This window comes from Podarcis filfolensis (genome assembly GCF_964270895.1).
Source record: "Podarcis filfolensis genome assembly, chromosome: 12".
In the NCBI taxonomy this organism is placed as follows: Eukaryota; Metazoa; Chordata; class Lepidosauria; order Squamata; family Lacertidae; genus Podarcis; species Podarcis filfolensis.
The window spans coordinates 57,241,039-57,267,198 of NC_139614.1; the positions used below are offsets into that span (position 1 = coordinate 57,241,039).

Below are 26,160 nucleotides of genomic sequence, written 5' to 3' on the forward strand. Positions count from 1 at the left end.
TCCACAATGTGATGGAGAGTTGGGGGTTTTTCTGGCCCAACATGATTACCATATATATGTCACGAGCCCCATTTCTTTGCAGAAAGCCATGATAGTAAGAACATGGTGGGTGAGATTAATTTATTTTTATTTAATAAAATGTATATGCTACTTGATAGTAATAAAAACATCTCAGCGGTTTACTGGAAATGTTAAAATTATCTATTACAAACAGTTAAAAACAAATCATTTAAATTAAACAGCTAAATAAAAATCAAAAACAGTAAAAACATTAACAGTACAAGACTAAAACACATCAACATCTATGCGTCCAGAAATGCTTGCCTGAAAAGCATATTTTAAGCAGGAGTCCAAAAGGGAACAGTGAAGGTCAAGAGGCAGAGAGGAATTTCAGGGAAGAAGTGATCCTATCCTGACAAGAACGCCAACTCGCTCTGAGAGCAGGGTTTGCCAGGAGTCTCTGGGGATTTCATGGTCTTCAGAGGATCCTTGGGAGAGACAAGGAGGGCTTGAGGACTTTATAACCTAGTACACCGCAAGTTCACAGCCGGTCAAGGCCAGTTGTAAGGAAGGTTTCTCCCCAGTCAGAGCCTTTCCCAGAAAAGGAGAGATTTCCTTTCATCAGTGTAAATACATCCCACACTGCAATTGGTTCCGGGTTTTCTGGTCAGGGGTGTGTGTGGGTGTGTGGGTGTATGTGTGTGTGTGTGTATATATATATATATATATATATATATATATATATATATATATATGAGAAAACAATAATTTCATTTTGATTATTCCATTTACTTTTTGGTTTATGGCCTAGGTAAACTGAAAAGGTCTCTACCTGCCTTTTACAGTACAGAACTAGCTGCTTTTAGGGACTGCATGTAGTGAACGTCCGTTCCAGAACACTGAAAATAATAAATTGTTATGGGCTCTATGGTGGTCACCGTATGCCTGAAAAGAGAACCGGCTAGACAGGGCAATTGGGACTAATCTTGAATTGTTTTGCAGACAGATGGAAAAGGGTATTGGGAGACATTTAATGAACAGGAAACGTAGTCAAAGCCTTAATAAAGAAAGACACTGGAAGTGGTTAAATGTAAACGGATGCTTTAGCTGAGATTCCTGCATTGCAGGGGGATGGACTAGATTACTCTAGGGGGTCCCTTCCAACTCTACAACTCTATGAGTCTATGAAATAAACCACAGTCTCTGAAGTGCCTCATTTCCAAAGGAAACAAGAATCTGGGCAAGTGCCTAGACCACTGGAATCTCACACTGCTGTGGAGACTGGGGTGGCATGGAACAATATTTTAATGTTACAGTACAGTCACATTCAAGAACAGCTATGGGGAAGGACTGTAGGTGATAGGTTGGAAGACAGAATACCCATGGACAAAGTTATATATTGGACAGAATCGTTTCCCATTCTTGTGAAGAAGAGCAAGAGCGTGAGAACCAATAATCTGTGGGGCACCAGACTTATGTGGAGAGGGTCACCACAAGGCCTTGACTCGAGACACAGCCGCCCAGCATGGTTTCAAAAATACCTTTTCCATTGTGACTGCGTCTCAGTTAACATTGGGGAGAAGTAGAACAGTGACACCTGCTCAAGGAATATACGTGAGACACGGATAGAAAAATTCCAATTCGTCAAGATCTGTTGATATGTCCACATGGCATGGGGGAAAGCGTCAGACACCTGCCACTGGGATGAGTTGTGTTGTTTAGAATCTTGGTTCAATCTAAGCCTTTTTCCATGCGTCGGATGTGTGCAGATGAGGACTGGGGTTGGCTAAAGAAAATAAACTTTGCTTGCTGTTGCTCCCAACCACCTTTGAGTGCAATAAACACGTAACTTTTTCTTCCTTGTGGATAACAATTATTTGCTCCTTGCATCCCCTCGGAATGTACTTTGAATAATCAGAGGAGGACAGCAGCAAGGGAGTCCTCGACTTACCCTTCTCACAGAGGGAAGCCTGAAACTTCTGGCTCTTCTGGGAGCTGTCCTGTGTCTGGTCAGGAGATACCAGGAAGAGCTTCAAGCTGACACCACTGCCATCCTGGACATGCTGAGGATGGAAGCAGTGCTCAGGAGCACCACAAATTTGTAAACTATGAATTGCTTGTCAACTTTTCCAAAAAAAATTCAGCATTTTGGGCTGCCTCATCAGTGTTGCCAAATTGTTCTTTACCCTCTCCCCAGAGGGGACATTCAAAACCTTTGCCAATGACTTGCACCTCACAGATCTGGGTACATAGAATAAGAAATATTGGGCACGGGGTGTTTTAAAAGACAAAGTCCACTTCTTTGCTGGGTTGACAAATGAGAAATACACTAATGCAATCTTTACTCTCATACTAATTATAGTCTTCTAAAATCAAATTTGTACACAGCCATTGATATGGTTTCTCCCCACTATGAATTCTCTGATGTTGACAGAAGTTTGTGCTTATATTAAAGCTCTTCCCACATTCCAAGCACTGATATGGTTCCTCCGATGTATGAATTATTTGATGGGCAGTGAGACTTTCTTTCCGACTGAAGCTCTTCCCACACTCCAAGCACTGATAGGGTTTCTCTCCCGTATGAATTCTTTGATGGGAAGTGAGACTTTCCTTCCGGCTAAAGTACTTTCCACATTCTAAGCACTGATAGGGTTTTTCCCCACTGTGAGATCTTTGATGGGAAGTGAGATGGGCACTCTGACTGAAGCTCTTTCCGCACTCCAAGCACTGATAGGGTTTCTCCCCTGTATGAATTCTTTGATGGGAAATGAGACTTTTCTTCCAGGTGAAGCACTTTCCACATTCTTGGCACTGAAATGTTTTCTCCCCAAGGTGACTACTTTCATGATTATGAAAGTTTGTGCTTGTATTAAAGCTGTTTCCACAGTCGAAGCACTGATATGGTTTCTCCCATGTATGACTTATTTGATGGGAAATGAAACTTTTCTTCCGACTGAAGGTCTTCCCACATTCCAGGCATTGATATGGTTTCATCCCTGTATGAATTCTTTGATGGGAAGTGACATTTTCCTTCCGGCTGAAGCTCTTTCCACATTCCAAGCACTGATATGGTTTCTCACCTGTATGAATTCTAAGATGGGCAGTGAGACTTTCTTTCCGAGTGAAGCTATTTCCACACTCTTGGCATTGATATGGTTTCTCCCCGCTGTGAGTTCTTTGATGGGAAGTAAGATGGGAGTTCCGACTGAAGCTCTTTCCACACTCTTGGCACTGATAGGGTTTCTCCCCTGTATGAATTCTTTGATGGGAAGTGAGACTTTCCTTCCGAGTGAAGCTGCTTCCACATTCCAAGCACTGATAGAGCGTCTTCCCAGTGGGATTTATTTGATGGGAAGTAGAATGGGAGCTCTCACTCAGTTGCTCTCCAGAATCCAAAACTTCATACGGATTCTCCACTGGATGGAGTTCGTCATGGTCTCCTCTGTTCTTAATTTCCAATTCATCACCACCTGCAACGAAGAGATAAACAGATTAGAGCCTCAGGAAGAAATGGAGGCCCCCACTACTGAGCAATGCTCATGAACACTTGTGATAGAGGAAGAATCGAAGGGAATCATATGTGAGGTCTTACTACAGGGTTCACTACCTTTGTTTGAAAAGCCTAGCTCTTTTCTGGGATGGGTTTTGTTTGGCCCAATCAAGAAATCCGCTCCGTTTCCAAGGTCAGTCATCCCTTTGCTCAAGCAAAAACAGACAAAAGCAAAAACAAAAAAAAAACCTGACAGAAGCTTCTTCAACTCCCCTAACAACTCTGAAGCCTAGGCAATTCAGACCAGCCTTATCATCGTTTAAAAAGGAATAAATGGAAGAAGAATATTTGCAGACCAAACAGTAGATAGCCCTCCATTCTAAATGTGCTGTGGTGGTGTCAGAAAAGCAGGTGCTATAGGTGGCCCTGTTGAGCTCCATCAAAATACAGGATGTTCATCACATATAGATATGTACTGAATTTCAAAACAGACATCATGATCCAACAGGGAGCCTTACTGAGAGAGTTCATGATCCCACCATTCTCCTCCATGACTTCCTTATGCAGAGCTCTCTGGTCAGGATCCAGCAAAGCCCACTCCTCGTCTGTGAAATGAACAGCTATATCTTCAAAGCATACTAGACCCTAAAAGAAGAAGAAAAATGTCTTGCTCTCATACAGCATAAATATTATATTCTACACATTGTTATGTTGTTTTCTGCCTGTTCGTTGCTGTGCTGTTTTAATGGGATTGTGTGGCTGCAGATGTTAAGTATGGATGCTGATTGTAACATGTTAATGGAATTCTTTTATTGTGTATTTTTATGATGGGTATTAATCTTTGTGCAAATGGTGGAACTCCACACCGTGCTCTTCAAATCAGGTATTCCAGTTGGCCAGACACAAGGATTCCCTCTCTCTTCTCCTCTCCCCATGTGCTGTTCTGGGGAGGGATACCCCCAGATGCCCTAAAGCCAACTTCAAGGAGCACAGGGGGTCACAGGGAGGGGGAGGAGACAGTGGGAAAGCCCCATTGTGCAGCTGATGGAACTGGTTAAGTGAACCCTGGCAACTGTTTTCTATGGCTTCTCAACTGATTAGAAGCCTATTTTAACATCCAATGAGAAATATATAAGCAAAACTACAACAATTGAAAAACAATACTTGCAACATTCAGAAGGCTAAGATAACCTGAGGCAGTTGTTCATTATTCTCTGCACATAAACCTTGAATAGCATGTTCAGGGCAGTTTTGACAGAAGCTAAAAGGAGGACAGAGGTTTATTTAGGCCCAAAGGCGCCCTGGCTGCCCCACTCCTCAGCTGCTTTCCCCACAATGCTCCTTCTTCCTACCTGGTCTGGTTCCACAGCCACTGTTTCCCCTCCACCACAATGAAAAGATGAATGAGGAGGTCTTGCTGGGATCCTTCTGTCACCTGACAAAGGTATGTGGGAAGACATTAGTGCATGCTTTTCTCAGAGGTGAAGCAGTGCATCTCTAACCATAATAGTCATCATGGGGGACTTCAACTTCCCTGATATCTGCTGGAACTCAAACTCTGCCACGGGTGTAAGCTCTGACAAATTCCTCCATTGCCTCACTGAAAATTTCATTTCTCAGAAGGTGGAAGAACCAACAAGGGGATCATCTATCTTGGACCTGGTCCTCACTAATAGCGAGGAACCGATTGATGAAGTGGAAGGGCTCGGAAAGTGATCCTGTTCTCCTGGGTTCCAGGATACAGAGGCAAGGGAAAATGAGCATAGTCGGACACGCACTCTGGACTTTAAGAAGGCCAATTTCAAAAAGCTGAAGGAGCTACTGGGTGTGATCCCAAGGTCAGAAATACTCAAAGAGAAGGGGGTCCAAGCTGGATGAAAGTTTTAAAAGGAGAAATATTGAAGACCCAAATGCAGATAATACCAACAAGAAAGCAAAGTGGGAGGCATGATGTGGCTGCATAAGGAGCTTAGATGAGCTGAGAGTTAAGAAGGGCATGTATAAGAAATGGAAGAAAGGGGAAATCACAAAGGAGAAGTATACACAAGTAGCCAACAGTTGCAGGGAAAAGTCAGGCTGGCTAAAGCTCAGAATGAGCTCAGGCTTGCAAGAAAGGATAAAAAATAATAATAAAAGGTTTCTTCGACTAGGTCTGGAGTAAAAGGAAGAACAAGCAAGTGGTAGGTCCTCTTGTGTGGGGAAGATGGAAATGCTATTGGGTGACAAAGAAGAGGCGGAACTGCTCAACACCTTCTTTGCCTCTGTCTTCACCCAAAAGGAAAGCGATGCCCAACCTGGTCATAACAGAATAAATGATGTAAGGAGGGAGCTGCAGCCCAGATAGGAAAATGGGTAGTAAGGGAACAACTAGCTACTTTAAATTAATTCAGATCTCAAGGGCCTGATGAGCTGAACCCAAGGATGCTAAAGGAGCTTGCAGATGTAATCTCAGAGCCTTTGTCTATTATCTTTGAGAACAGGTGAGGTCCCTATAGACTGGAGGTGGGCAAATGTTGTCCACATCTTCAAAAGGGGGGGAAAGGAAGCCCCAGGTAATTACTGACCGGTGAGCTTGCCATTGGTAACAGGGAAGGTCCAGAACAGATCATTCAACCGTCGGTCTGTGAGCATTTAGAAAAGGATGCTGTGATTACTAAGACCCAGCATGGGTTTCTCCAAAATAAGTCATGCCAGACCAATGTGATTTCTTTTTTATGGAATTACAAACTTGGTGGATCAGGGAAATGCTGCGGACATAGTGTATCTTGATTTCAGAAAGGCTTTTGACAAAGTCCCCCATGATATTCTCGCAAGGAATCTGGTGAAATGTGGGTTGAACGAGGTAACTGTTAGGTGGATTTGTAGCTGGTTGACTGGCTGAACCCAAAGAGGACTCATTAATGGTTCCTCATCATCCTGGGGGAAAGTGACAAGTGGGGTGCCACAGGGTTTTGTCCTGGGCAAGTTGTTGCTTAATGTCTTTATAAATGACTTGGATGAAGGAACTGAGGGGATGTTAATCAAATTTGCAGATTACACCAAAGTGGGAGGGGTAGCTAATGCCGCAGGAGACAGAATCAGAATTCAAAATGATTGGAGAACTGGGCACAACTAACTAACAAAATGAATTTCAATAGGGACAAATGTAAGGTTCTGCACCTAGGCAGGAAGAACCAGATGCACAAATATAGGATGGGGGACACCTGGCTTACTAGCAGTACATGTGGAAAGGATCTAGGGGGTCTTGGTGGACCACAAGCTGAACATGAGTTAACAGTGTGATGCAGCAGCAAAAAAAGCTAATGCTATTCTAGGCTGCATCAACAGATGTCTAGTGTCCAGATCAAGGGAGGTCATGGTCCATCTCTATTCTGCCTTGGTCAGACCACACCTGGAATACTTTGTCCAGTTCTGGGCACCACGATTTAAGAAGGATGTTGACAAACTGGAAGGTGTGCAGAGGAGGGAAACCAAGATGGTCAAGGGTCTGGAAACCGAGCCTGATGAGGAACGGTTGAAGGAGCTGGGTATGTTGAGCCTGGAAAAGAGCAGACTGAGAAGAGATTTGAGAGCCATCTTCAAATATCTTAAGGGCTGTCACATGGAAGAAGGAGTGTGCTTGTTTTCTCCTGCTGTGGAGGGTAGGACTCAAACCCATGGCTTCAAGTTGCAAGAAAGGAGATTCCAACTAAACATTTGGAAAAACTTTCTCACAGTAAGAGCCGTTCAGCAGTGGAACAGACTCCCATGAGAGGTGGTGGACTCTCCTTCCTTGGAAGTTTTTAAGCAGAGGTTGGATGGCCATCTGTCATGGATGCTTTACCATTAGGTAGGTAGCCGTGTTGGTCTGACACAGTTGAAATATATTTTTTAAAAAAATAAAAAAATTGTCCAGAAGCACCTTAGAGACCAACTAAGTTTGTTCTTGGTATAAGCTTTTGTGTGCATGCACACTTCTTCAGATACAGTATCTGAAGAAGTGTGGTATCTGAAGAAGTGTGCATGCACACGAAAGCTCATACCAATAACTTATTTGGTTTCTAAGGTGCTACTATACACACACACACACACAGACACATATTTCGGATGCTTTGGAAGAGATTCCTGCATTGCAGGGGTTTGGACCAGATGATACTTGGGGTACCTTCCAACCCTACAACTCGATGGTTCTATGAAATAGGCCTTAGAAAATGTCTCCCCTGCTGAGTGCAGTTTGAAGTTTGTACCTATTTCATATTTTAATTGTGGGGGGAAATGTCTCCCTTCCTGAGGACTCTTGTCCCCAAGTGTCTTCCCCAAAAAGATTAAAAGAACCCATGGGTTAATTTTAAAATCCACAAAATGAGACCAAACGTAGAAAAAACTCCTTCCTCCTTACCCAGTGTCAACTCTCTGGTGTTCAGCTGAGTCTTCTCTGCCCCAGAGGAATCCGGGCCCATTTCTGCAAACAGATCCTTTTCCTGAAAGAGCAACAAGGATTCAAAGCAGAGAATGAGGAGAAAGATTAGGAAAGTAATGGCAGAGGGAAAAACTTTAGGGGTATCTGATATCATTCTTTGGATACTTTCAAAGAAAAGGTGGGAGCCATTAGGAGAGAATTTTGGGATATTCAGACCCCCTTGGTAGTATCCGGAGGCAAGTCTCTCTCACCTGCTGCTCTGCCTGCTTCCTCTCCTCTGCCTGACTCAGGAGGAATCCTTCGGCCAGGGCCACTGCCTGAGAACTGGTCTCTGCTCCACATTCCCTCACCCAGCTCTCCATCTGTGGTGGAAGAACAGCCAGGAACTGCTCCAAGACCACCAGGTCCAGCATCTCAGCTTTCGTGTGCCTTTCTGGCTTCAGCCACTGACAGTCAAGGTGGTAGAGTCGGTTGCAAAGCTCTCGGGGTCCTTCAGTCTCCTGGTGGCACAACTGCATGAACTGCTGGCTCTGCACATTTGAGCAGAGAGTGTCCTCCTCACCCAGGATCTTCTGCACAGAGTTTTCCCAGAATCTGCTCCCAATTTTGAAGGCACTGAGTTTTCCTGCTTCAGTTCCAGATGAATCTTGCTCATCCATCTGTGCTCTCAGGAAGCCTTCAAGAGCCTCCAAGTTCTGACTGTGCTAATTAGAGTTGCTGCCAAACCCTACAAAGCAAATGCATTGTTTTTGTTACAGAATTGGTATACTGTCAAGATAAGCAATTGTGGGCGAGTCTTGCTAAGAACCAGGCCTGCACGACACTACAGCCAAGACTCTGAGCCTTCTTTAACAAAAGGAAGAAAATGGAGAAGCTATCCTCTAGCCTTCCTAGAAGTTACTATGCAAAATGTGCAGGCAATTTCAGTGTTTCCAGTCAATGAATGAATTCAGAACTGTGATTGACAAGTGAGTTATTTGTACCTTGTGTAATGTGGACACTAGGCTAGAGTGGGAGAGCTAACCCTGGGGGTCCTCAAGACCTGCTCTCCCGCCCGCCCTCATTTCCTGCTTCTGTCTCATTTTCTAGCACTTCACATCTCCAACGTTCTCAAGATAGTCTATTGTGGAAAGATATCTGTTATTGTTCTGATGGCCAACCCCCTGAGGGCCAAGTGAGGGAGGCCAAAGGAGGTGCAGGTGAGGGCTAAGATGAAAACAGAACTAAAAAGCAGCTAGGACCCACCTTCTTTCCATGAAGGTAAGTGGTTTAAACTGTTTTTAATATTGTGTTTTAATGTTGCAATCTGCCCTGGGGACTTGGGGCAAAGGACAGGTAATTGTTGCTGGCATCTGTTTGTCTCAAGAGACCATGTCTCTGGGGATGAAGTCAAACTGCTAGGTTAGCAGCACTGAAGTATCCTCTACGGGGGACAAGCCTGGGCAGTATGTACGGCAGTCCTAGGCTGCCCAGACCCTCCTCTCGGTCTCCCTGATGTGGTCCAAAGGAACGCAGAGCAGAATGTTTGGAACCAGCTTGGCTGCAGGAGTTTCCAGAAGGAGACAAACAAGGCACCATCCAACTGTCTTAGGGACTCGATTCTGATTTGTTCAGAGTCTACTCCTTATCCTTTCCTTCTCCCAAATATACAGTGGTACTGAAGGACAGGTGAACTCACCTAGGCCCGAAGTCACCCCCCACCAAAGCAGGCTCAAAGCTTCTCAGAGCTTTTCAAAATGATTTTTCTCAGCAGCTAAAAGGCATTAGCTAAGCATCAGAAACATCCGCTTGCTGTAACTAAAAAGATTGCAACAAAGGTAGGGAACACAGTCCATTGTTTCTCAGGCCTTTCTGATGCCTTCTGGCCTTGCTAAAGAACCACATTGCAACTTGCTTTCTGTCCGGGAACCATGCCAGAACAAGAGATTGAAACATATCTGAACACTCTGAAACCCCTTTCCTGGGAAGGGTGCCAAGAGCCCAAGAGTCCCAAGACAGCTTTCTGTTCATGCTCAGAGGAACTCATGGGGCAGGACTCTTCAAGAAGGAGGAGAAAGGAGGAGGGAACTGGAAAGGGGTATATATGCTTGTGCACATGATTGTGAACTTCGTGCATGCTTTTTGTGACTTATCACACTTGCTCCTTCTACCAGTTCATGGATGGTAGAAATAAAAGCCTTTTCTCCGAAACTATTCCTTGAGTGTCTGTTGACTCCCACTTCCCTTTCCCAGGCGCAATATTTTTCCCACCCGAGGGCAAAGCCTCATAAGGCTACAGTACCTCGGGTTAAAGATGTTTCAGGTTACAGACGCTTCAGGTCACAGACTCCACTGTGAAACCCAGAAATAGTACCTCGGGTTAAGAACTTTGCTTCAGGATGAGAACAGAAATTGTGTGGTGGCAGCAGGAGGCCCCATTAGCTAAAGTGGTGCTTCAGGTTAAGAAGAGTTTCAGGTTAAGAATGGACCTCTGGAACGAATTAAGTACGTAACCAGAGGCACCACTGTATCCTGCAAGGCAGCGTAGGCTTACGGTCAGTTTTCCTTCTTCCAGATGGGCTACCTTCACAGGTTGACGAGCCCCACCTGCCTGTCACTTCCCTCTACAGCACAGGCAGAAGAGACAGTAGATCCCAGAAGGTGCCACTAATTTGCACAGCAGAGAGAGACCAGCCATGCACACCCTTGGGGGGACTTGGGAGGCAGGTGGTTTTGCTCTGGAGGACCTCCCCCCCCCCATCTTTAATCTGTCCTCTCTAGGAATCCAGCTCAGTTCATTCTAACCCTTGGCAAGCTGGCCTTACCAAGCTCACCCTTCTCTCACTTTTCGGAGCAGGGGCTCAGGAGGAACCACTTGCATTGCACACACCCAGAGAAGTTTTATTTTGGGGGGGGCCTCTTGTCCCCCCCAGCCAGAAACAGGAGGAACTGCTTGCTGTCAAAAAGGGCTCTGCAAGGAGCAGGAAACTGCATCCTAAAATTGGAAGGGGAACCCCCTAGTCCTCCCCATCCCCAAAATCAGGAAGGAATCTCAGCTAAAACATCCCTGGCAGATGACCACCCAGCCTCCTCCCCATCCCTCCCTCTGCTGCCGCTTTCCTCCTCGGGTGTCACTGTGGTTGTTTGCATGTGACACGGGATCCCGTCTTTGTCTGCTGGGCACTCCTGGAAGCAGGCCTTCCCTCTCCGGCTGGCTGTCCCGGAGCCTGCTTAGGCTTGGCCCACCTCCCTCCTTTCCTCCCTGCCAGGGCCACGATTCTGGGGGGCCTCCCCGGGGAAGCTCCCCGAGGGAGGCGGGAGGGAATGCCCGGAAGGAGCCCGCCCTGGAGGAGGAGGAGCCCTGGAGAATTCCTCCTCCGGGAGAGGATGCTAGCAGGAGGCTGGATCCTTGCCTTCCTGGGACTGCAAGGCGCACCCCTCCAGGTTCCTGCAACTGCGAGCAGCAGCCTCCTCGGCGGGCAACCTGCCCCGTGCGCGCAAAGGGAGGCGTTGGCATCCGCGCCCTCGGCCAGGCGCGTCCCCTCCCGGCTGCATCACCTCCAGGGACCCGAAACATCTGCATCCCGCCCCCCTGCCCAGGGCAGGGAAATGGCTCCAGGTCCCCCACCATCACCACGAGAGAGACAGAGACAGGCAGGCTCCGGGCGGAATGCGCAAAGCTGGAGCCGGCGCTCTCCAAAAGCGGAGGCCTTTGACTGCAGGCAAAAGACACCTGGCGGGCACCTGGGGCCCTGCGGGAAAGGGGTTCCTGAGCCTCTGAGCACACGCAGAGCGCGCCTGGGAGCAGGAGGGAGCCCAGGCGCGCGGCCAGGGGAGGCCCAGGGCGCATCCTCCTTCTCCTGGCCCAAAGGATAGGAGGGAAACCACCGGGTCCTCTCTCTCTCCCGGGCTGGCAGGGCCACGCGCCCGCTTCTCCCCCCCCCCCCCGCGCGCCCCCGCCACTCACCCGCCCGAAGAGCCCCGGCAGCAGCAGCCCCAGGCGCGCTCCCGCCAGCCCGGCCCCTCCAGCTCCGAGGAAGCAGCTGGGCTCGCCGAGCGGGAGGAGCGCATGCGCGGCGGGGCCCGGCGCGCTCCCGACTCCGCGGCGTGCACGGCAGGGGGCGGCCCCCGCCTCCCGGGAGGAGAGCCGGGAGCTCAGTCCAGGCGGGGAGAGGCAGACAAAGAGACATCCCTCCCACCCCGAGATAACGTTATGATTTTTGTTGTTACTATGTGACACGTTTCTGTGTTTTTTATATTGAAAACGGCCCTGTGATCCTGGGCGGAGGGCGGTGTAGAAAGGTCAGGAACAACGCGTCCGGAATATCCCGGACACGTCCAGCCTGGTGCCGCTGCAAGCAGTTTCGCTTTTCGAAAGTTGGCAACCCTAAAAAAGTGAAAGTCGCATGACATCTTTGCCCATCCCTTGCTTTTTCAAATATTCTGCCCACCAAGAAACAGCAGCATCCGTGAGGGGTTTGTTTTTTGGGGGGGGGGTTGCAGAAGCAGGGTCATTTTGCTTGTTGCACTTCGGAGAGGTTGAGTTGGGACAGGGGTGGCAGGAACAGTGGGATTTGGGGTTGGCAGCAGCACTCGGGCTCTGATCTGGCAACCGTCTCCCTGCAGCCAGGTCTCCAGGAGAGCCTTGTTACCACTCCAGCCGCCACCCACCCACCCTCATGCACCGCTCGGCAAAGGCTTGAGAGTTGGAGCTATGGGCTCCAAGAATGGTTTCCTTCCATATGGTCTCACAAGCACCCCCTTTATCATCATCACCATCATCATCATTTTTGTATGCCACCTTTCCACAGTTAAAAAACAATGCTCAAGGCGGCTGACAGCATAACAAGATTTACAGAATTACAAAAGTCATAATAAATAAACCACATCAAAAAACACACAACCAAATGGGAAACAATTTCCACATAAATCAAAATCTAAAACTAAGAATACAGCACTAATGCCACAGATTAAAATGACATAGGTAAAAAATAACAGCAATTTAAACAAAAACTAAATGGAGCCCTCTCTGTTCAGCAGCAGCAGCAGCAGCAGTTCCTATAGGCCTGTCAGGCCCTGTCTTGGGCCAGGTGGTGAGTGGCAGGACTGGGGCCCTCAGGCGCTGAGCAGGGGAGTCCTCCTGGGTGGTCTTTAGGGAAACCTGGGCCACTCCTCCACCTAAGAAGCATGAAGCAGTTCCCTCCTAGGCTCAGCCATTCATCCCAGTGATACCCCAGTGGTGCTCCTCCAGAGGGGATAATCCATGCAAAAGGACAGGCTGAAAGGAGAAACTCCCACAAAGCAGAGCTTCCTCTTTCAGGGTTTCACTCAATGAGAGAAAGCGAAGTATCAGCTAAATCTCTTTCTGGCCTACAATACACCCTGCTGCTTGTGTTCTGCATCCGATTGGCAAATGGAATGTCACAGAGGACCCTCTGAACATCTGTGACCATCATCACCTCTTTCAAATTCAGTTTCAGAATAACTTGGTTGCAGGAGATATGTGCCCTTTCTGAGAACTCGTACAATAATGAAAATTAATACCTTTGCAAAATCCATTCCAACGAGGAAGGTTGAGAGGTTCCAGGAACTGGTCCACCAGGTCCATATGTCATGGCAAGTAGCCTCTTTCTCCTGAGCTGATCCAGCCTTCATCCTACAATCCAGAGTGACGCAGAAACACCTTTAGCAAGGTGACCCCCGACCTCGTTGCTCTAATCTTCCTCCTGCAAATGGAAGTATTTGCCCAACTCTGGATGTGATCGGTGTCCTTACCTAGCAGCCATCTTCATATTGAATCACTCCCAGAGGAGGCAGTGATGGCCATCAACATAGGCGTCTTCGAAAGAGAATTAGATAAATTGATGGAGGAGAAGTCCATTGAGCTCTCTAGGCAAGATGGCTATGCTCTGCTGCCCCCACAGACGGAAACTGCAATGCTGCTGAATACCAGGAAGGGATAGGGTTCTTGCTCTCAAATCCCGCTTGTGGGTTTTCCACAGACATCTGGTTTGCCACTGTGATAACAGGAAGCTGGACTCAATGGGCTAGTGGCCTGATCCACAAGGCTTTACCTATGCCTGTAGAGTAAATGGCAATGTGTGCTCAACCTAGTAGATTATCTAAGGGCCCATACATACTACGACTTAAAGTGAATAGTCAAGCTTCCTGTGTCTCCATTAATTCTCCATTGTCCGTATAATGTTCTCTTCCAAATCACTGCCTTCCAACATTTCCCCCTCCCTCCCTTCACATTTTCTCATACAGTCATACCTCATGTTACATGTTTTCGGGTTGCGGACTGTGAGAAACCCAGAAGTAACGGAATGGCTGCCAAATTGCACTGGTGTCTGCACAGACACGGTGCTTCAGCTTGCGAACGCTGCGGGTTGCAGAGGTGCCTCCGTCACGGATTACGTCCGCAACCCTGTTCCACTGTATTCTCTCTTTTTTGGAATATCCCTGTTGTGAGATAATCTGGGTGTTGCCCATCAGAAAGCAGACAGAGCAGGCACAATGGTAGTCCTCCCCACTATGGTGAGACATATTTATTATTTTTAAATATCTAGATTTTATTCATTTGTTTCTAAATTCTTATTAATACATTGTGAACCACCCTGAGATCTATAGGCAGTGCTTTTTTTCTATTAAAAAAAAGGTTAGGGGTACTCTCATATTGAAATACTGCCCCTCAATGAGGCCAAACTTAGATTCACAAAATGTTTAGGGGTATGCGTACCCCTGCGTCCCCCCAGAAAAAGCACTGTCTAAAGGTATAGGGCAGGATCTCACTACAAATCTCCACTCCCCCCCTCCTTAGTAGTGTGCATATATCTAGCATGGGACCTTTCCTACAAACCAAAAATTGACAAAACAGCCTTTGTAAATATATAAGAACACGAGAAGAGTCTGACGGATCAGGCCAATGGCTCATATGCTCCAGAGCCTTTTTGGGGTGAACTGCTGACTAGTGGGAACATTCTCCACCATCTCTCAACTTCCTTCTCTCCTTGAGAGTGATCTTTGTCAACTAGCAAACTTGCATCCCTGAACAGATAAAAGGAGAAGTGACCTCTGGGCCTGAAACAGAATTGTGCTTATCGGGACAAAGGCAAGTTGCACGGCTCCCTCAAGACAACTCAGGCAAGGGAGATTCATCTGATTTCCATGTTTCTGGTAAGATTCATTTCAACTATTAGAATAAGGTTACCAGATTTTTTTCAATGAATCCGGGGACACTTTTCAACATCAGTGGATTTTGTCCGGGGACTGATTTGTAAATCTGGGGGCTGTCCCCAGGAAACGGGGACGTCTGGTAACCTCATATTAGAAGTTATCGCTGCAACCGCTTCTTTTGCATGGCTGCTGGCATACCAGAGGGGATTTGGTGATGGGGCTCTTGTGCCAATGTCCTCGCCTAATGCTCCCTGGCTCTTTTGAAAGGTCACAATACTTGGAGCAAATGAATAAAGGCTGCAGCGCAAGGCTGTCCCAGGCTTTGGGAGGGGCTGCAAGGACCCTCCCAGAATTTAGGGTTGGCCCAGAAAGAGGGGCTGGCTGTGGTTGGGTAGCTAAGGAAGAACTTAGTGGCAGAAAGTGCTGTTTGGCAGTGCAACACACCACCTTGGAAAGTGGTGGAGATTTTTGATGGCCATCTGTCAGGGATACCTTAGCTGTGATTCCTGCATTGCAGAATCATAGAATCATAGAATCTCATAGAAGAGTTGGAAGAGACCACAAGGGCCATCGAGTCCAACCCCCTGCCAAGCAGGAAACACCATCAGAACACTCCTGACATATGGTTGTCAAGCCTCTGCTTAAAGACCTCCAAAGAAGGAGACTCCACCACACTCCTTGGCAGCAAATTCCACTGTCGAACAGCTCTTACTGTCAGGAAGTTCTTCCTAATGTTTAGGTGGAATCTTCTTTCTTGTAGTTTTGGACTAGATAAACCCTGGGGTCCTTTCCAAGTCTACAGTTCTCTGACTCTATGGCCTCAGAAGGTGGTGGCCTGTCCTTCAATGGAGGTCTTTAAACAGAGGTTGGAGGGCCACCTCTCAGGGATTATTTAGCTGTAAGTCTTGCATTGCAGGGGCTGTGCTAGATTCCCCTTTCTTCGTATCCCATTGTTTCCCTGGAGGAGCAAGGAGGGAGGGAGCTGCCTGTGCTTATGAGGGCAAAGACGCAACCCTCAGAACTGTATTAGAAGATTGTGCTACCTCAGAGGGTTACAGGAACACCATCTGCAGCAACGCCCTCCTTCAGTCAATCTCATTATTTGCCTCCTTCCACACACAGGAGAGAGTGGGGTCTTGCTGGGAATCCATCAAGGTAGGATTGCTCTCTCAAGCACCTGCTTCCTCCAAAGATAGGGAGCAGATGGGAGAGAGGAATTATGGGTGCTCCTGCTTGCTTCAGAACCTTCTCCATCCCAACCTTCGTTTATTTTTATTTTTTATTTCCTCCCTTCCTACGCACATAAAAAGGTATGGCTGTCATCACACAGCCCCCACAGGAGGATTTGTAGTAATATATCACAATCCTGGATTTGCATGAAATCAGGGTGGGGGAGGAAAGCAAAAGAGAAGGCAGGGTTTAACAAGGTGGCTTTAAACCACAACAGAGGACTGAATAAGCCCTGGTGGAGGAAAACCAAGGAGCTATGAGGGGATGAGGAGGTTGAAGGAGCTGCAAGGATATGGGGAACTTGAAAGAACTGGGGGGGGGGGGTTTGAAGGAGCTGTGACAGGGTGAGGGTATGCAGTGGCGAAGCTACCTGCTCTGACACCGGGAGCGGCATACATCTGGGGGCGTGGCTGGCACACGTCCCAGGGGGCGTGGCATGACACTGCAAAGGGACGTGGCACACGTTGGGGGGGTGCGCAGCAAGCGGCGAGCATCCCGGGGGGCAGCTGCAATGTCACACACACACCTCGAATGGCACCCAGGGTGGCCCGCCTACCCCACCCCCACCTTCGTCCACCAATGAGGGTATGAAGGTGTGGGTTTGGCAGAGCTGGCAATCTATGCAAGCAGGGGCAGCAGCACCTAGTGTTGCATTTTATTGTATTACAATTTTCATCCAATGGAATTCAAATTGCAGGACAATAAATTGCAATGCAACGAATAGAATGAGTGAAAAATGCCATTAAAAACCAATCTAAATACGTGGTGCAGAGATGCTGCAGACCCCTGAATGAAGCTTGTGGGCAACTGGTGGTCCACAGACCACAGTTGGGGAACCCCTCTTCTAGTGCAACATAGGACTGCAATGGAGACAGGAAGAGGAGGCGGCTGATGCTCAGATTCTCCTCCTGTGCTCTGGGTGTGTCTGCTACTTCCCCCAGCACTTCTAGCTGAAGCAGCATTTGACTGACCTTTCTGGAAGCAGTGCCATTGCTGGTGTGTTTAAGTGTCTTGTTTGTTTATTTGTTCTATCTTTTTGTGTGTGGCAGGCATTCTTCTTTCGATGGCATCACTAGTTCCTCCCTTTGTCCTCTGACACTCCACATCCATTAAAATCTGTCCTGCCTCCTTCACATCTCTTGTTTCTTGCAGGGAGGCAAAGGGAGAAGGGAGAGCGATTTGGACCAAAGCCATGGCCATTTCAGATGGAGCGGTTGAAATACCAGCGTTGGGCCGCCCATTTCAGCTTGGGATGCTGTATGACTGCCGCAAAGATGCCCTCATCCCAGGTAAGGCCGATGGGGAGATCACTTTGGTTGCCATGTCTGGGATGGAACATGGCACTCAGAATGAAACACACTTACGCAAAGACTCCAAGGGAGATGACTTCAGCTTCTTCCAGAATAGGGAAGAATTATTGGTTATATGATGCAGGGCTGGGTTAGTGAGCCCTTTGTCAACAAGGTATCATTACTGATGGACTCTGTTAGAAGCAAGAAAGCTTCCTCCAGAAAATGGAACTCATATCCAAAATAGAAGAAAAAGGGATAGAAACTTTGACAAAGGAATGCAAGCAAAAATTAAGAGATGCTTAAAAAGAATTGGGGGAGTACCGTATTTTTCGCTCTATAAGACGCATCAGACCACAAGACGCGCCTAGTTTTTGGAGGAGGAAAACAAGAAGAAAAAAAATTCTGAATCTCAGAAGCCAGAACAGCAAGAGGGATCGCTGCGCAGTGAAAGCAGCAATCCCTCTTGCTGTTCTAGTTTCTGTGATAGCTGTGCAGCCTGCATTCGCTCCATAAGATGCACACACATTTCCCCTTACTTTTTAGGAGGGAAAAAGTCTTACAGAGCAAAAAAATACGGTACATTATGAAAAACATTAAAACCAGCAACGGGAAGTTCTTTAAATACCTTTGTAGCAGGAAACCATCTATGGAGGAGGTTGGACACTTTGATGACAAGGGAGTCAAAGGACTGCTAATGGAGTATAAGGAGATTGAGGAGAAGCTGAATGAATTATTTGCATCTGTCTTCATGACAGAAGACTGAGGGCCGATCCCAGTGCCTGAACTAACATACTCAGGAAGAGAGTTTGAGAGGAAATGAGACAGGTTGTGGTGACAAATCAGGTCAGGATAGCATCCACTTGAGTTCTTAAAGCACTTAATTGTGATATTCTTTGAGAATATCAGAAAGCATATAGATTCCTGTGGCACATAATTCACAAATGGTGTTCACCAAGAGGACATTCTTGGGGGCTTTAGCAAATCAGCATGGGACACAGAAAATGAGTTTCCTATGCTGAAGAGAAACAAAAAATAAAATAAAAATTGTGACAGTTGAAGGTGTCCACAGGGAAGCACAATCATCTACAGGGTTCACATGCCTCCTACTATCATCTCTAGTAAAACAATTTATAAGTCTTTGCACAATGCTTTAGAAAAGATGCAAAGCTGTTTGACTTGGGGTGAAACTGAGACCAAAGAATTAGTGTACTCACCATGGACAATGGTGGCTTTATTCTACCACAATTAATACCTGTTGTTTCCCCATACATCCTAAGCATTTCAGGCAGCAGTGCTGTCCATTTATCTGAACATAACTAAAGCCTTGTGTGTTTGTTTTTCTGCTTCATTCAAGGGGTCACCCTTTGGGACCCAGACTCACTTCGGAAGGACTTGAGTATCCAAAGGCAGCCCAAGACTGAAATTGAGATCATTGCTTCTGATTCCATTGAAGATAAGACCTCTGCCCTCAATGCCTCAGCATCACTCAGAGTCAGTTTTCTGGGGGGACTGGTTGAAGTGCAAGGATCAGGCAAATTCCTTGAAGACACCAAAAAGTTTGGGCAACAGACCAGAGTCACTCTGCAGTACAAAGCTACCACTAAATATGCTCAACTGACGATGAGCCATTTGGGAATCCAAAACATCTCTTACCCATCTGTATTTGAGCATGGCATGGCTACTCACGTTGTCACTGCCATCTTGTATGGCGCCCAGGCTTTTTTTGTATTTGACCGAGAAGTCTCTTCTTCTGAGTCTGTAAAAGAGATAGAAGCAGAACTCCGAGGTGCAATCCAGCTCTTTATAGTCTCTGCTGAAGGGAAACTGGCCTTCAAAACAACAGAGAAGGAGAGGAACTACACTGAGAAGTTCCGCTGCAAATTCCATGGAGATTTTGTTCTGGAGAGGAATCCAGTGACTTTCCAAGATGCCATGCAAACATATGCCATCCTTCCTGCAATGCTGGGGAAGGACGGGGAGAGGGCTGTGCCTGTAACAGTTTGGCTGTACCCACTGACCAAGCTGGATTCCCAAGCAGCTAAGATGGTGCGTGAGATCAGCTTGGCCCTGGTCTTTGATAGTCAAGCCATCATGGAGCAACTGAATGAAATCAGGATGAGATGCAATGACTTGACAAACACCCGCATTGCGAACATCTTCCCGGAAATAAAGATGAAAATCAAGAGATTCAAGGATTTGTGCAAGCAACACAGGCAGACTTTCCAGAAACACCTGGCAGGAATCCTGCCTTCTATCAGAGGAGGGGGTAAAATGGAACAAGCACTGGTGGAGATCTTCATTTCCATTAACCAGTCTCCCTTCAACAGCCAAAGACTCAACGAGTTTCTGGATGCCAAGGAACGAGAGATTAATTTGGTGAACTCTTACCTTAATATTCTACATGGGATGGAAGTCATCTCCTCCAAGAACAAACTGGAAGAAATAGTGCTAAGCCCTGCAAATGAGTTTGTTCTCACATTTACCTTCAATTCTTTACATGATGAGGAACCGTTTTTAGCCAGCTTACAACAATGGCTTCAGAAACCAACAAGAGGACAGACAGAGCTTTGGAAGGCCTGGTTTGAGCAAAAAGAGAGAACCCGAAAAGCTCGGAAAGCTGCCAAATCTATTATGGATTTTGCCCAAGTCAATGAATCCAATGGGAAGACCCGGTTCCTTGTGGCTTCTGTCCCAGATCAGGACAACCCAGGTGCTTCCATTTACCTCTATGAAGATGGGGAGATGGTCAACAGCAACTTTGAGCTGCCCTCAAAACCTCTCCCTCCCCTGGTTGGCCGAACTGGACATGACCATGTGCAGCTGACATTTCAACCAGCTGAGTATGGGAGAGCTTCAATCTCTCGCTATCAAGTAGAGTACAAGATTGCAGGAGAAGAAAATTGGAAGATTGTGAATACTGAGGACAGTCAGGAGACATTCCAAGTGAGAGGGTTGAGCGCAAACACAGAATACCAGTTTCGATACACTGCTAGGAGCAAACCAGGACTTAGTGAGACTAGTGATTTGAGTAGATCTGTAAAGACACTTCCTACCAGCCCTCCTGGGAAACCGAGAGAGAGAACTGTAGAGTCTTCCAAAATCAGTCTTGCCTGGGAGAGCCCAAAGGTCACTGGAGCTGATATAAAGGAGTACAAAGTGGAGTACAGGGGGCTGGTGGGCGATAAGGACAGATGGAATGAAAAAAGAACAGGGGCAAGAACAGAGTCCTGCCAGCTGGATGGGCTGAAGCCTCACAGAACCTACAGACTCAGAGTCTCCGCTGTATGTTTTGATGGGGCTGAGAGTGAGCCCAGTGAAGAGACTGAGATTTCCACAGCAATGGAAGAAGAAGAAGAAGGGGCAAATATACTAGCTCGAAAATACCTCCAGGAAAGCACCCTGGTGGAAGATGGGCAACCATCCGTGTATGTACTTCCCCTGGAGGCCACCTCAGATCGATCGGCCCCCGTCCAAACGTATCAGCTAGGAAAAGAGAACATGCAGGTCCCCAACAAAGTAATCGTGATGATGGGGGCAACAGGGTCAGGGAAAACCACTCTCGTCAATGCCATGATCAATCATATCCTGGGTGTGCAATGGGAAGATGATTTCCGATTCAAACTCACTCAGGCTGAAAGTCAGTCCTCAGAAGTGACTGCCTACGTAGTGCACCACCAAAAGGGTTTTGAAGTCCCTTATTCTCTCACTTTCATTGACACTCCAGGATTTGGAGACATGGGAGGTGGGAAGCAGTACAAACGGATAACAAAGCAGATCCAGGAGTTTTTCTCCACCCCAGGAGGAACGGATCATGTCGATGTCATCTGTATTGTACTTCAGGCCTCCAGTGCTGCCTTAACTCGTGCCCAGAAATACGTCTTTGACTCTGTGCTCTCCATTTTTGGGAAAGATATAAGGAACAACATCCAGATCCTGATCACCTTTGCAGACGGACATTCTCTTCCTGTTTTGGAAGCCATGAAGAAGGAGGATGTGCCATGCATTAAAGATTCCAGTGGTAGCCCAGTTCACTTCAAATTCAACAATTCAGCTCTCTTTGCCAACAATTCTGAAGAGAATGAAGGGAATCTAAATCCTAACAACAAGTTCTGGAAAATGAGCACTGCAAGCATGCAGACATTTTTTGACACGTTAAGCTTACTAGACAGTGAAAGTTTAACTCTGACGAAGGAAGTGCTCAGGGAACGGAAGGAGCTAGAAGCCATCACAGAAGGGTTGCAGCCCCAAATCAGAGCTGCCCTTGGAAAGCTGGAAGAGTTGAGGAAGACGAGACAAGCTCTGGATGAACACAAGTTTGAGATGGCAGCCAACATAAACTTTGAGTTTGAAGTAGAAAAATCTGTGCCAGGGAAGGAAGACATCTCTGCCGCTGGAAGATTCACAACCAACTGCATGAACTGTCACTACACCTGCCATTATCCTTGCCCGATCCGGAGAGATGAGGGCAAGCGCCGTTGTGTAGCTATCAATGCAAATACGGGAAAATGCAATGTCTGTCCCGGCCGCTGCGTGTGGAACATGCACTTCAATCAGAAATACCTGTTTGAATATAAAGTAACAAAAGAGATTAAGTCCTATGATGAGTTGAAGCAAAAGTATGAAGACGCCTCTGGAGAGGCGATGACTCCAGAGAAGGTGCTTGGAAATCTCAACCAGGAATACAAAGAGGCTAAGCAAGCCTTAGAAGACCTCATCCAGAAATCATCTCAAAGCCTCCAACGCTTGCATCAGATTGGGCTGAAGCCCAACCTGCTCTCCACCCAAGAATACATTGACCTGCTCATCATTTCAGAAGAGCAGGATTTGGAGCCCGGATGCCAGGAGAGAATCCAGTTGCTGAAGGAAGTGAGGGAATCGGCTGAGCTAAGAGAAAACATTGCAAGCAAGGAGCCTCTGCTGCTGGAGGAGGAGGATCTGTACAAAGACAGTGAAATGGAAAGGCATTCTGCCCTGCAGGCCAGATTTAGGAAGTTTGTTTGCTTTTGATGCACATTGCACCGGGACAGGTATAAATAAAATATTAATGGTTCTAGATTCAGGTAGGTAGCCGTGTTGGTCTGACGCAGTCGAAACATATAAAAAAATTAAAATTGTGCAGTAGTGCCTTAGAGACCAACTAAGTTTGTTCTTGCTATAAGCTTTCGTGTGCATGCACACGAAAAAAGCAAGGGATAGTATGCATGAGACAGGAATCCAATATCTCTATTAAGACCAGGTCTCTCCATAGTTTTCAGTATCACTAAACTGAAAACCGTGTAGAGACCTGGTCTTAACAGAGATACAGTAGTACCTTGGTTTACAACCATAATCTGTTCCAGAGGTCCGGTTGTAAATAAAAACAGGTTGTAACCCAAGGCACACTTTCGCCAATGGGGCCTTCCCCCCAAAATTGGTTGTAATCCAAAAAAAATTGGTTGTAATCCAAAAAAGAGACACACACTTCCAGGTTTGACATGGTTGTAATCCAAAGCGGTTGCAAACCAAGGTACCACTGTATTGGATTCCTGTCTCATTATATATGCTAATCATCTGCATACTATCCATTGCTTTTTCCTGTAGGACTAATTGCAATCGTTAACAGGTTTACCATACCCATTGAGTCAATCACCCATCTCCTACTACCCTCCTGAGAAAAACCCCACCCCACCCTCCCACTATATATAATAGTCTGGTGACTTCCGTTTCAGTGTATCTGAAGAAGTATGCATGCACATGAAACCTTATACCAAGAACAAACTTAGTTGGTCTCTAAGGTGCTACTGGACAATTTTTTTATGCGTTAAAATATTAATTTTAAAACCAATATGCTGATGACACTCAGCTCTATCTGCTGATGGATGGCCACACCGACTTGGCCCCGAACACACTGACCAGATGCTTGGAAGCTGTGGCTGGATGGTTTCGTGGGAGCCGATTGAAACTAAATCCTTCGAAGACAGAGGTCCTATGGCTGGGTCGGGATGGCATGGGGATGAGGGACCAACTCCCTTCTCTTGCCGGGGCCCAATTAGTGCCATTGCCTTCCGTTAAGAGTTTGGGTGTAATCCTTGACGCCTCCCTTTCCGTGGAGGCGCAGGTTACAGCAACAGCCAAGGCGACATTTTTCCACCTTCGCCGCATCAAGCAGTTGGTTCCTTACCTTTCCCGCCCCGACCTGGCCACAGTGATCCATGCGACGGTCATCTCCAGGCTTGACTACTGCAATTCGCTCTACGCGGGGCTGCCCTTGAAGCTGTCCCAGAAACTCCAGCGGGTGCAGAATGCTGCAGCGAGGCTCCTCACGAGGTCTCTGCCGTGGGAGCATATTCACCCAGTGCTTTTCAAGCTGCACTGGCTCCCGGTGGAGTACAGGGTCAGATTTAAGGTGCTGCTTTTGACCTTTAAAGCCCTTCACGGCCTAGGACCCTCGTACCTACAGGACCACCTTTCCCGGTATACCCCACGGAGAGCCTCAAGGTCCGTAAATAGCAACACCCTAGTGGTCCCGGGCCCTAAGGAAGTTAGATTGGCTTCAACCAGAGCCAGGGCCTTTTCAACTCTGGCTCCGGTCTGGTGGAACGCTCTGCCTCATGAGACCAGGGCCCTGCAGGATCTGATTTCTTTCCGCAGGGCCTGTAAGACGCCTGGCCTTTGGCTTGGAGCCAATTTGATTCCCTCCCTCTCTTTCTTTTTTCTTTTCCTTCTCCTCCTGCGATGAGGCTACATTTTAATATTTTAATGTTTCAATATTTTAATGCTGTATTTTAATTTTGTTTTCAAGTTGTAATCATTAAACTTGTTTTTATTATTGCTTGTAAGCCGCTCTGAGCCCGGCCTTGGCTGGGGAGGGCGGGGTATAAATAAAAATTATTATTATTATTATTATTATTATTATTATTAATGTATATTGTTGCAGACGGACTCTTGGCTATCAGCAGTGAGTTCAGGTCCTCTTGAGTGTTATTCACATCATGTTGTGGGTGTGTACATGGGGGATTGTGAAACCATTTTTAACAAGTACTGCAACAGGTTCTCCATTTTTCTGTTGCTGTAAATAAAATGCTTCTCAATCAGTGTTTAGGGCTCTTCAAGCCCCACCCCACCCCAAATCCAGTTCAACACCCAATTTGGCAGTTCAGACCAGGCCACAATTTGGACTGCACTGATTGAGAACCAAATTGTTTTGAGATCAAGATTCAGAAATTTGAATCTTTGGTACTCCCATTTACTTGCATTGAGAAACCAAATACTGTAGCTACTTTCTGTTTCTCTCTCTTTGCTCTTTTCACCAGTTAGCCCCTCAAGAGGGGATTGTTGCTGCCAAAGGTTAGAAGGTTGGCTCCAGGGGTGTTTGTGTCAGCAAACAAACTTTTTAAAATACGTGTATGGGATTTGATTTATTGGGAGAGGATGGGGGACAGATGGCAAAATACTGTGTTAAGTATTTTGAAGAGCAAATTGAAGGCAAGTAAAGATAGGGTGGCGATTGACTATGAAATGATGGAAAACATCAATATATAAACTCTCTCTCTTTTTATCTCTCTAGGGACTGGGCAAGGTACTGAATGATAAAACAAGCTGAACAAGCCTCCAAACTCTTTTTCTTTTTCTTGTAACAATGAACTTGCAAGAGTGAAGGCAGTGGGACTGAACTGGGACTTTTAAGACTTCACCACCCCTCTTCCAAACCATTGTATGGAGACTATTGGGTGAGATTCTAGCCCCAGATTGGAAGCTAGAGCTGTTAATGAGCAAAGGCATTAACATGGCAAAAGGAGTTGATGGCCCATCTGAGAGCCTGGGTCTGAGCAGACAGAGGTTGTCATGGTGATGGAGTGTGGGTTCGAAGTGACAGGAAGAGATTTTACCAAGGGGTCCTGGGAAGAAGAAGGGGGAGAAAAAAGACTGGGCTCCATCTTGGGCAGGCTGGCTGCAGGCTGGCTGGGAGAGATGCCTTGGATTCCAGGGCTGCACTGCTCTGAGGGACAAGCCCCTCTTGAAATGACCGTGATGTAAGATCTGGACTCCCTCCATGCAAACTGAAGGTGTAAATAGGTGAATAAAGCATATTTTTTAAAGCTATGACAGTCTCCGCCGTGTCTCAATTCTCCAAAGGAACACAGACGCAGGGTGAGTCCTGGGAAGCCCTGGAATCCTGCAGAGAGTGGGGGTGGTGCCCAACTTTTGGAACAATACAAAGTGCTTTGTATGTCAGCTTCACCATTTCCTTCATTTGGTGCAGGTATTTCATTTTCAGTATAAACAGGACTTCATTTTCATAGCTCATTGTATGCCACAATGTCCTTTTTGTGTATTAATGTGATGTAAACATGAATGTTGTCCTCTGGACACACACATACAGAACACACATATTATAAACAAGCAATACTCCAGTTCTTACCTTGCGAACTTGCCGTTTAAATTGTTTAATCATGGCAATGGCTCAGCTATGAACTCCAAAATCTGGGATCCCCTCTAAACCAGTGCCAAAGTTTTACAGTCGTTTTGCAACATTTTGCAGTGCCCCACAGAGTACAGTGTTACCTTGGGTTAAGTACTTAATTCGTTCCGGAGGTCCGTTCTTAACCTGAAAC

General features: G+C 46.8%; 2 protein-coding genes across 10 annotated transcripts; one reads left to right on the forward strand and one right to left on the reverse strand.

The window, feature by feature from the left end:
• Positions 1 to 110: 110 nt before the first annotated feature.
• Positions 111 to 19,317, reverse strand: LOC310746052 (uncharacterized protein). 7 transcript variants are annotated; one of them, XM_083579699.1, is made up of 7 exons: positions 19,220 to 19,317; positions 13,413 to 13,524; positions 8,141 to 8,616; positions 7,869 to 7,950; positions 4,843 to 4,925; positions 4,009 to 4,135; positions 111 to 3,470 (listed from the first exon to the last, which is right to left on the reverse strand). In XM_083579699.1, exons 3-7 carry the CDS (start codon positions 8,546 to 8,548, stop codon positions 2,353 to 2,355), a joined length of 1,818 nt encoding a protein of 605 aa, XP_083435825.1. In that variant the 5' UTR covers positions 8,549 to 8,616; positions 13,413 to 13,524; positions 19,220 to 19,317; the 3' UTR covers positions 111 to 2,352. The 7 variants fall into 7 exon arrangements, with proteins under 7 accessions (XP_083435825.1, XP_083435822.1, XP_083435823.1 ...); XM_083579696.1 differs by lacking the exon at positions 19,220 to 19,317 and adding an exon at positions 16,088 to 16,207; XM_083579697.1 differs by lacking the exon at positions 19,220 to 19,317 and adding an exon at positions 13,644 to 13,948.
• On the forward strand, positions 14,536 to 25,648 carry LOC310745945 (uncharacterized protein). 3 transcript variants are annotated; one of them, XR_014540451.1, is made up of 4 exons: positions 14,536 to 15,044; positions 17,427 to 17,563; positions 18,921 to 22,626; positions 25,113 to 25,648. XR_014540451.1 is itself a non-coding variant. In XM_083579282.1 (4 exons), the coding sequence occupies exons 2-3, from the start codon at positions 17,467 to 17,469 to the stop codon at positions 22,571 to 22,573; spliced, it is 3,750 nt and encodes a 1,249-aa protein (XP_083435408.1). In that variant the 5' UTR covers positions 14,536 to 15,044; positions 17,427 to 17,466; the 3' UTR covers positions 22,574 to 22,593; positions 25,113 to 25,648. The 3 variants fall into 3 exon arrangements, 1 of the variants encoding a protein (XP_083435408.1); XM_083579282.1 differs by having other exon boundaries at positions 18,921 to 22,593; XR_014540452.1 differs by lacking the exons at positions 14,536 to 15,044; positions 18,921 to 22,626 and having other exon boundaries at positions 16,884 to 17,563.
• The last annotated feature ends 512 nt before the right edge of the window (positions 25,649 to 26,160 follow it).

Excerpts from the sequence above, each read along its gene's own strand:
- LOC310746052 (XM_083579699.1), bottom strand. The coding sequence starts at position 8,548 with ATGGATGAGCAAGATTCATCTGGAACTGAAGCAGGAAAACTCAGTGCC. Across the intron at positions 4,136-4,842 it reads TGGCTGTGGAACCAGACCAG|GGTCTAGTATGCTTTGAAGA; the intron begins GTAGGAAGAAGG and ends TTCTTCTTTTAG. Across the intron at positions 3,471-4,008 it reads TGGGATCATGAACTCTCTCA|GTGGTGATGAATTGGAAATT; the intron begins GTAAGGCTCCCT and ends TCTTCGTTGCAG.
- LOC310745945 (XM_083579282.1), top strand. The coding sequence starts at position 17,467 with ATGGCCATTTCAGATGGAGCGGTTGAAATACCAGCGTTGGGCCGCCCA. Across the intron at positions 17,564-18,920 it reads CAAAGATGCCCTCATCCCAG|GGGTCACCCTTTGGGACCCA; the intron begins GTAAGGCCGATG and ends GCTTCATTCAAG.